The 11,063-nt window shown below is 41.2% G+C and overlaps 1 protein-coding gene across 1 annotated transcript in view; it reads right to left on the bottom strand.

Annotated features, from left to right (window-relative positions):
• ak5 (adenylate kinase 5) overlaps positions 1-11,063 on the bottom strand; it is a 75,900-nt gene that overhangs the window by 38,268 nt on the left and 26,569 nt on the right. The window contains exon 6 of the mRNA XM_083927787.1: positions 7,493-7,684. Coding sequence (XP_083783913.1) covers positions 7,493-7,684 — 192 coding nt within the window. The remainder of the gene's footprint in view (positions 1-7,492; positions 7,685-11,063) is intronic.

Raw genomic sequence — 11,063 nt, 5'->3', positions numbered from 1 at the left:
CACACCGGAAGCTTTCATATCACCAGATTAATTAGCCTCCCTCCTGTGTCAATCAATCCTTTTCAGATTATTTAGAGGCCGGTTGGTTTCTTTGAACGTACATTACTCCCAGATTGACCGTTTGGGAGCGAGTTAGAAGCGGATAGAAGCAGACTTCTCATCTTCTCCAAACTGCACTTTGGTCACCCCTCTGCTCTCATCAGGGGCGATGACAAGAAGCTGACAGGTGTAAGGCGACCTTGTGCAAACAAGAAAACCCAGATAAAAATAAACAGGCTGGACATAATTGCTCCGTTTCCCCTTTGCCTTCAGGTGTGTGATTCTCAGCAGGGTTATTTACTCGACATGTGAACTAAACAGCAAGATGAATTAATGTCAGCTGCAGGAGTGGAGGTTAAATGGCACAAAGATAAGGATAGTCCACAACCAACAACAAGCTTCCTCCTGGGGTTTCCATGGTAACAACCTAAAAAAGGAGACTGCTGTCTGCTGTGTGGGAGAGTCCCCTGGGCCTGAAGCTCTGCGAGTCCACCTGCAGAGGAGAAGGGGATGCTGAGGATTCCCCCAGAGAGGGAGGCCTGTTGATGTTTCCGGCATCATGAGCACAAAAAACGGACGCTTTCACACTGCAGCGTCTTTATAACCAAAATGAGTTCCTACTGCACAGTTTCTGAAGAATCTATTTATATTTACAAGAAGCTGTCAGGGAGAGATTAGGAGCTTTAACATTTAAAGAAAGCTGACAGACTCATGTCATCACTTTAAGGCAGAGAGGATGAGGAATGGGAACTGGCAGTGCAGCAGACCAGAGAGTTTATATTACAAAATCAAGGTGCACCTGCTTCCTTTTATTAGACTGATAATCAGAACTAATGCTGCATCCACGCTGGGCTAAATCTGAATTGTCCGCACTACAGTTTTCAGGTTGTCCCTTTTTGGTTTGTAAACCTGGAAAATATTGAATGACGAAAGTTGCGCTACATGATCTACTATACTGACATTTGACAGCTTTGGGTTCCTGCATGAATACTGTTTTCTGTCAAAGTAAGAACACTTTGGATTTCCTCAGAGCAATTTCAGTCAAAAGCCACTGGACTTGGTTATTTGTCGAGGAAGACGTTTCACCTCTCATCCAAGAGGCTTCATCAGTTCATGTACGCATCTGACCAGGCTGGGACTGGTCCAGGTCCAGGACCAGGACTAGGACCAGGCTGGGACTGGTCCAACTATCTGGTGTGGAGATCCAGGTTTTTAACCTCTCACAAGGCCGATGATGTCACTCGAACCCTTTGTGCTTCAAGTGCCAATGACCAACGACTGTTAGAGTGACAGTCGTTGGTGGGAAGTTGGATTGGACTTCGTTAGTGCTCTATTGAGTCTTAACGACAGTCGTTGGAGTCACAGGGGGCCATCTATGAACAGTTGTTCTTTGAGGTTAGATTGGTGAATCTCCTGAAGGGATGAAAGGGCAGCATTGTAAATTGGAGATAAGTGGTGTCTCAGACCTCCTCCTATGTCTACTTTTGCATATCTTTTAGTCCTCTTTCAAACCATCTGTCCTCTCTGTCCAGGATGTGGACATTGTCCAGGCCTGAGGAGTTAGCTCTCCTGTGTTGGGCCATGCGTTTATGCAGTGGTTGTTTTGTTTCTCCAGTGTAGAGATCTTTACATTCCTCGTTGCATTGGACAGCATAAACCAGATTGCTTTTGTGTGTGTGTGGTGTTCTGTCCTTGGGATGTACTAGTCTCTGTCTGAGTGTGTTACTGGGTTTGAAATACACAGGGATGAAGTATTTGTTGAAGATCCTCCTGAGTTTCTTTTATTTAAGCAGGCAGTCTCAATAAAAGATCTTTTTCAAGAGAGACCTGAGAATAAGGAACACAGTTTCAGAAGAACACAATCAACAGATTTGAGAGACTAAGGGCGCACTCACACTTTCCACCCGTATCATGCCCTGTGCTTTAGAGTACTTGTCCCCCCCCCCTCTCCCCGTGAACCTTTCGCCGCCATTCTTTTTTCTTTGTCCGAACGGGCGCACATAAAATGACGTCAGAACCGCCGTAGGCCTCGTGCTCGTACGCACGCTCGTGCTCGTACATGTACAAACATGCTTTACAAAAGCCCAAACGGGCCGTGGTCGGCTATGGGTACGGTTGCACTCACACTGGTCAAACTAACCAGACTTTAGTCGTGAAATCTTAAAATTGACAGCAATGGGCAATTGTGTCTTCAGCAGTTAATAGTCACTATTATAATCGGTGGGTGGAACCCGACAGAGATCAGCAGTGAAATAATACATTTCACGTACTGAAGATACAAGTATTTTTGTAGTCCATTGATAAGGTGTAGCGGTGTAAAAATCCTCGTCCTCCATCTCAAAGATCTGAAAGGAGAAGATTAAAGGAAGCAGAAGAAGCTTTGAGACATCTTAAACGTTGCAACTCTTTTCAGGAAGATATATGGTGCATTCAATGTTTTTCGTTTTATCAGTTTGTTTGAACTAAAAGAAAAACTTGTAAAAATGATTCTCATATAACTTCCACCAGGACATCACAACAATACACGGCCAGTTTTATTGATGTTATGTAAAGCTCGATGTCTTCACTCTATGAAGAGGACAGACCAAACAGACAAAATGCAAAAAGATATGAATATGATGTATAAAAGACCCAAATGGATGAAGAAGAAACAAATCTCAGGTTGTTCCGTCTCATTTTCAAAGCAATAGATATCTTCATATTTTGTTTTTCAACAGGATGATAGTTGTTCATGCTGATTAGCAACAATGCTGGCATCCTATTTATAGTCCAGGAATAATGAATATCCTTTAACAATCCCCTGAGAGATAAGACTCCAAAGATCGAGCGAGGCTTCTTGTGTTTGTTTGTATCTGCGTGGTATCTGTGGGAAGGAAGCTGGAGCCAAACTCACTTCATTAGATGAGTCCTTTTTCCTAGAATGACATGACAGCTTCAATTCAACAAAGCATTATCTTTCCTTCGCTGTAATTTCCAATTAGGCATTGTTGTGTGTGTGTGTGTGTGTGTGTGTGTGTGTGTGTGTGTGTGTGTGTGTGTGTGTGTGTGTGTGTGTGTGTGTGTGTGTGTGTGTGTGTGTGTGTGTGTGTGTGTGTGTGTGTGTGTGTGTGTGTGTGTGTGTTTGACAAGACCTTCCTTCGTTCATCATCGTCACTTTTTACACAAATTGCTGAGCAGTTGTACGTCAGCGGCAACGAAAGGTTCTCACATTGAAAGAAATAGCACAAGTTAATTCAGTAAAACTTTAATAGTTAATAGACTTGTAGACATGTGTATTGACAATTCAGTCTCTCTAATTGAGAGGTGACTACATGGAGCAATAAGTCAATGTGACTGTTCTTATATTAACGTGTGCCTTCCCTTATCGGATCTGACATTTAAAATGAAAGAACTTCTTTCACACAAAAGTCATTTGCGGAGCGAAAGCAATAAAGCCTCAGAGGTTATTGCCTTTATTAGAAACTACAGCCCTTTTTCACGGCAGACATGATTTTCGTCACAGAGGAAAGTCACTGGTATAAATAATTAAATTGATGACGGCTGAATTCCATTTAGCTCGGTTGATTTCAAGTTCATGGTATTTTCTATTCAAAATTGATTGAGATGAGTTTTCCATTTTGATCACCAAAATCAAAAGCAGGATCAGCGATTCTCCCAGTAATTCGTTCTACTTTTTTAACTTTGAGAACCTGAGCGCATCGTGTTTAGTGTGTTTGTAAAAAGACCATTGAACTGCTCTTATATTCCTTTTATCTGCATTGCTCTTGTGATTTCGCTTAAGAACAAGAACATCCCAAATAGAGGTCGACGATTAATTGTTTTGACCGATTTCGGACGGGTTTCAAAGTATCGGAATTGGTGGAACTTGGCTCCGATAGTGGCCGATGGCAGCATTTTTTTCCCTTACAGCGCCATAAATTAAGCGTTAATGACATCATGTTTTCTACCTATAGGTACCCATTAAGTTTTGAATCTCCCCTAAAGCAATCTTTAACTCACACCCCAACACTTAGTCTGTAAAGTGTCCTGAGATAACTTTTGTTATGATTTGGCACTATAAATAAAATTGAATTGAATTGAAACAAGAACATATATGAGATACCAGGTGAAAAATGAATAACCACAGGTACATTTTAACTATTTACTTTTGTGATTACTTAACACGCCTAGCTGCATCATAGAAACAAAAACAACAATAAACCAAGTGCAGAATAGAGGCAGCCAGTTCAATACTCAATCGTCTTTTGTCAATGTGCCCCATTGTGCTGAGTTTCAAAAGTCCCAAAATAGATATTATAACTAAAGCCGGCACTTATATTTACTAAAGGAAAATAAAATGGGTATCGAATGTGTCAGTGAAGCGATGCAGGCCTGAGTCGATGTTTGTGTGCGTGGAAGCCGTATATGTGCGTATATATATATAAACAACTGTTGATGGAGCTTTTCTACTATTTCTTTTTATGGTTGGAGGAGTTATTACTATCCAGTTGGTTTCAGCTTCGAAACTAGGAATAGTTCCTGTTTTTCTTGGTCTCCTATGATACGTGTCTTTAAATTTAAGACTATCGATCGCACAAAGCAAGACACTAGACACTTGGAGACAACATCCTGGGCTCTGGGAAATGGTTATTTCTGACATTTAACAGAACAAACGATTGTTTGATTAATAGAGAACATAATAGTCATAATAACTGATAAGGATACTCGTTAGTTGCAGAAGAACTAAAGCCTAAAGTTATGATTTAAATCAGAAACTGTCTAATCAAAACACGAAGAATCAAGAATGAATGTACGGCAGTAAAACATTGAAAATATACAGTACAGTAAGATATGAAGTAAGATTCATGAGCTGGAAAAACAAGAGAGCAAAGGGATAGAGGGAAGCACACCAGAGTGCAAGGAGCAGAATATAAAAAGGACGTTTCTGCAAAAATATTGAATTCTCATCCCTGTATCTGGAGTACCAGAGACTTTAAGCGCAGAAGCTAAAGAGAGCACTGGCCCATTATTTTCAGTCTTTCTAATGTTAACGTGAAATCCACTGGAGATTATTCCGAGCATTTGTGATGCCCCGAGACAACAATCTAAAAGCAAAAAAATCTCTTTTTCACAGTAGAGGAGTTATTCAGTAGTCCCTCTGCTGAGACTCAGACAGATCAACAAGACTGGAGAGTGGGCAGCCCCTTCCTGTTGGCTGCAGGAGCCAATCGCTTCATTACCACCCATCTCACACACACGGAGGGTAACTCAATACCCCTCTGCACCAAACCACACACTCTAATGACGATCCCAGTGGTCTCCAATTAACACTATCCCAGCAGAAACAGTCTGTGTTTCAGACAAACGGGAGCTAAACCGAAAGCGTTTGGAAAGCTCCTACACTCTATCTGCTGTCTTTGTGTTAGGAATGATGCTGAATATATTTGGTTATGTTAACATGATTACTGTGATTACATCTGTAACTATACACCCAAACAAACAGCCCTCAGGCCAGACAATACTACAACTACAGAATATGTTAAATAACATTTTTGATCATTGACTGCTCATGTTTTTACAGAATCATTTGGGGGGGTTTTTACCTTTACCGGACAGTTAGCTTAAAGAAATATATCCCGCATGTTGCATATAACTACTAGGCTACCAGGAAGCCACATTGCCAGTATTTTTAAATGATTTATTTCTATGATTATCTGTGAACAGCAGTTACAGCATCATTTTAGTATGGTTACAGTTAGGAAAGGGATGTGGTTAAAACTCCTGTACACTAGTCTCTTCACTTGTTTCACAATTTATCATTTTAAGATATTTTTTGTTGTATTAGTTTTAGTTTTTACCTGTTGATTAATAGTTGTCTTTGACTGTATTTTTCAGAAAGTTCCTATATACAGCTCACCGGCCACTTTATTATAGGCACCTGTTGTTAATAAAGTGTCAGTGTGTGTCATTCCTCTGTTGGAACCAGTGGATATTTGAGTTACTGTTGCCTTTCTATCAGCTCGAAAGGCCATTCTCCTCTGACCTCTGGCATCAACATGGCATTTGCGCCCACAGAACTGCCGCTCACTGGATATTTCCTCTTCTTGGGACCATTCTCTGTAAACCCTAGAGATGGCTGTGTGTGGAAATCCCAGTAGATCAGCAGTTTCTGAAATACACCACGCCACGTTCAAAGTCACTTAAATCCCCTTTCTTCCCCATTCTGATGCTCAGTTTGAACTGCAGCACATGGTCTTTACCATGTCTACATGCCTAAATGCATGCTTTGCTACCATGTGATTGGCTGATTAGAAATTTGCGTTAAGAGCAGTTGGACAGGTGCACCTAATAAAGTGGCCGGTGAGTGTAGATCAGACTTTGCACTGAATAAAATAAAAGCGCTCGAAAAAGCAAATAAACATGAATGAACAAAGTACATTATTCAAAGTAATTCAATGTCAATTTAGTGTGTAGTGCTTTATTGACCGTGCACTGTATTGTTAACACACAACCAAAGAACTTTACTCTTTCACAGTTTAAATTACACTTTAATTACAAATAATTTGTGAGCGAGCTACTATTATTGACATACTATTGTTATTATGATTGAATTATTGTTGCTAACGTTGTGTTTGAGTTTGTCGGTGTTAACCATGACAGTGGCATCCATCCACTCATGTAAACACCAAATCATCCCACTCTACTTTCTGTCATGGTCACGGCATGACGGTTCATATGCACCAGGAAATTAACTTTGGTCCCTGGCACCAAAGCTGGACTTGCTGAATGCCCGTCAACATGCTTCCTCTCTGTCATTATTTCCTGTGTTGGGCACTGAAGGTTTCCATTGGATCTGAATCATTCAATAATAATGTTACTCATAGAGATAGATGCAGCCTGGCTTAAACAGACTCATCACAAATGCTCTGAAACCTCTCAGTTCCTTTAAGGTATCAAAGAGGTGTAATCAACGATGCAGACCAGAATGCTTCTGGACGCAGTCTGGATAGACCTACAACCAATCAGATCAACCAAACTTGACCTACAACCGGTCACAGCAACCAAACGACAAAGCGCTGAGCGACATACAGTTGATGCAGTGCTTGACTGTTTTGAAGCAGGAAAACAACAGCAACTGGATGACAAACTTAACTAAACAGTACACTAAAATGTGCTTATGAACACAGTTTAGGTGAGAAATAAGCAAAACATGAATAGAACTTTGATTCTTATGTAATCAGCACTGCCTAGTTTGATCAGAGTTTCATGAGCCTGGTGAATTGTGCTGACCTGAGAACATTAGTTACATCAGTAACTGTGATGCTAGTCTGTTACGCACTGTCTTAAACCGGCCCCAGGCTAGGCTAGAAATGATGGGCTGCTTTGGGAAAATAAATATACATGTATATTATCACTTCTCTCTGTCTTTGTCTTAAATGTAACCACAAAGACATATAGTGCACACTATTCCTACCGTAACAATAAGGCCCCTCTCCTGGAAGTATTTCACCAAAGGAATAGTGTTTTGTTTGAAGTTGGTCAGGCGGCGGTCGATGGCCTTGGGGTTGTCATCAGGTCGTCCTTGTTGCTCAGCTCGTTTCTGCAGCCTCTCCTTCAAACGGTGGTTGGTGCAGGCAAGGAACACCACCAGGTCAGGAGTGCAGATCTACCGGGAGAGAGAAAGACATAGGAAACATTTCACCTTTTATATATACCTTCATTCATATGTGATGTGTGTCACAATCTGACCCCGAGAGACGCAAACTGGGGAACCGAAGAATCAACTCGGGTTCAGTCTCATTTTAAAATTCAACGCGCTCAGGTCGAAATGTCAAAACTGCAATTCACACCAGAATAAAGACTTCATTCTCAGTAAGGTCTGAAGAGATTGGATTTATTACAGCAGTTTTTGAGTTTTGAAGTGAGTCCACCACCTGGATTGAAAGCTTCAAGAACGTAGCCTTGAAAATAGCCTGAAGCTGCTCAATTTTTGATGCCATTTTAATACAATTGGGATTATGGGTCCAACAGGAAGATACTGCACTTTCTCAACTTTATTACCTACCACATGTAGACTGAAAAGTTTCTGTTTTTGTGACACAAGGTACCTCAAATTACATTGCTGTCACTTATGGAAAAACAATATTTTTCTCAGGTCAGATGTGAAGAGGAGCCAGTGAGGAAGAACAATTTGACAGCCGAAGACACAACATTCCCTGATATCATCCACATGTGTGAAAAAAGCCACGGTTACTCTTTGTTGCTATGGCTGCAACAAACATAACACTTGAGCAGATGACTTCCTGTTATATAAATAATTATTGTTTGTGTTAAATATACACTGATGTTTGAAGCTGCATCATTGTATTTATGTATTGATTTAGACTCAAAGGGAGGTAAACACGACATTAACACTAACTAAAGCAGCAACATAGCCTGCATGTTTTGTCTCCACCAACTCCTGATGGTAAATCTGTCTGTTTAGCTGCTGAATGCTCTACTGCAGCGGTGTCAAACTCCAATTCACAGTGGGCCAAATGTAAAAACTGGGACAAAGTTTGGTCCCAAACTCTGTATTTGTTGCATGTTCTCTTCTCTCCAGATGTGTAACGTTGAACCTTTCCAGTGCAGGTCCTTGCTCTTTTCGTGGTGTTTCTTCTGTTTGATTCTTTGGTTAGAGCCACGGTGACTCTGCAGACGAGGCAAACAGCTCTTTACCTTCATAAACAGATCATCTGCCTCCCACCGCTGCTGAAAGCTTCTGTTCTCCATCTTTCTTTGGGCCGTTTTTGGGGAGGGGTGGATTAAGTGTGTCTGCAGAGACTGGTAGCATGGATGCTCATGTGTGTGAACAGAAAAGTAGACGTGGATGTGTTTTATACTTATAGAACCTTGATATGATCTTGCGGGCCAAATATAATTTCACCGCGGGCCAGATTTGGCCCACGGGCCAGAGTTTGACACAACTGCTCTACTGTGTTCCCCAGCTACTAACTGTATCTGTCTGCTGTTTGGTGTCCAGAAGATGGCGTACAGTGAGTTTGTAGGCCTTTTTTTGTTAACAAAACACAAAAACCTTTTACTGATGGAAACATTGAGAGCAGGGATTCTTTATCAAAACAGTGATTTCGGACAAGAAAAACGAAACAATGACCTGAAAGACGCTAAAATGCTCTATAAAACTGCAGTCAGATGGCAATTATCAGTGGGTTAATCACTAAAAGCAATACACAGATAGTCATTTGATCAATTATTAATATAATAATATTGATAAGTGCTGATTTAAATTCTAAATCTGTAAAAGATAATATGCAATTGAGCCTTTTTTTCCGCACTGAGCCACATTGGAGAATGTTGATGAGTGACATAGGCTCTAAAACCTCTGAAACAATGCTCATGTGTAGGCACAGTAAGCATGTGCAACCTGGAAAGGATAAACTGGAAGGAATTTGAACTGCTGCTTTCCAATTAACAATCAAGTTCAGCAAAGTTATCTCGTTCACCTCAAACGGCCGCGATCGGGAGTTGATGTAATGACTGCGACAGGTCTGTTTCCAAGACATGATAGCAATAAAATAAGCAAAGCTCTTATAATTGAAAGGAAAAGGTCCGGTAACAGCAACAGCACTGACTGAGCCTGAGTAATAGAGATTTGATTTGTGACACAACAATGAGCTTTTACAAAGTTCATTACGCAGAAACATTCCTTAGTAACCAATTAGTACAGTACGTGACGTAAACAGGCTGATGTGTGCTCTGGCTATTTAAAGATCAGTGAAGGATGCTGTTATCTAATGCAAAGCTGCATCAAAGGGAAATAACTCAGTTTCTATGGCTCTGACCTCTTAAGGTGAGGCCAGTCCTTTTATACAGACGAAAGAGTGTTAAACAGACCTCGTATTGAACCTGACGACTGCTCACCACCAACGCAAACTTTGTTGTTTGTTTCCTGATTTGTTAGATGAAATGCATAGCGTGAACACTCCACCATCTGCATTGATCTGGTGCACACGCAGAGCCAAAAATAGCTCCATTGGCGTTGTTTTTTGAGGCACAAGCCACTCCGGCAACAGGACCCTTTTAGTCCTGCAAATCCAAGTTTCTGTTTCCATAGTGACAATGTGCTCTTGTTTTTTTCTCAGGATGGGCTGTTGTGTGGAGCAGCCATCGGATGCCAGTTGTTCTGTACCGAGAAAGAATTACTGTATGAAATTTATCATCATTATATTGTCTCCAGAAACGTATTATCAACATCAAATAGCGTCTATTTTCAGAAACAGTTTAAATGCCGGCAGTTCTGTCAGTGATGCTATCTCTTTTGCTTAAAGGCCGGGAAGCATGTGGTAGGGTTCCTCTCTAACATGCACGCACGCATGCACGCACGCACGCACACATATACGCACAGTGTCCTAAAAAGGTATCCGCAGGCAGATGTTGACCTGATCGCTGTGCCACACAGCTAATACCCTTTTAGGGTCGAGATTAGATCCAAGCACTCAAATACTGAGATGTGACTTGCTGTTCTGCTGCAACCTCTCTTATGCAGCTATATATAAAAGCTACAAACTCTTACATAATATCGTCATTATATACTTTTTAGCTTAGAGTAAAACTTTTTTTGCACCAGATTTTGTAGGCTTTGGTTTGGTGAACAAAGCCTTTTTTTAGGATAAGAGATAAAACATTGTTTAAGGAGTAATATGTCCTGCTCACATGCTCCGCAAAAAAATAAGGGAAAGCATTTCACACCGTGCAAGAATTTCATGCTTTTCAACTGTTGAAGATAGGCAGGCAAAAAACCTTTCAATTAATTCTGCGTTTAAGAGAACGCTGCAATGGATTGGGTCCCCGGAGAGTCTAGCTCCATCCTGGTGGAGATGACTCGCTCAGCAGAGACAGACGGGAGTTAGATTCTCCAGGGACCCGTCCATTGCAACTGTCTCTTAAACAAGTCCCAGTTCAGGTGTAGATCATTTTAGTTTTAGCTTTAAAGCCGGCGGCCGCTGCCTCGAGTGCCCTCAGCCTCTTTACATGGGGCGATTGCT

The sequence above is a fragment of the Echiichthys vipera genome (genome assembly GCF_963691815.1).
Source record: "Echiichthys vipera genome assembly, chromosome: 15".
Taxonomy (NCBI): domain Eukaryota; kingdom Metazoa; phylum Chordata; class Actinopteri; order Perciformes; family Trachinidae; genus Echiichthys; species Echiichthys vipera.
The sequence above is the reverse complement of the archived record's forward strand: the minus strand, read 5'-3'. Positions and strand labels throughout refer to the sequence as shown.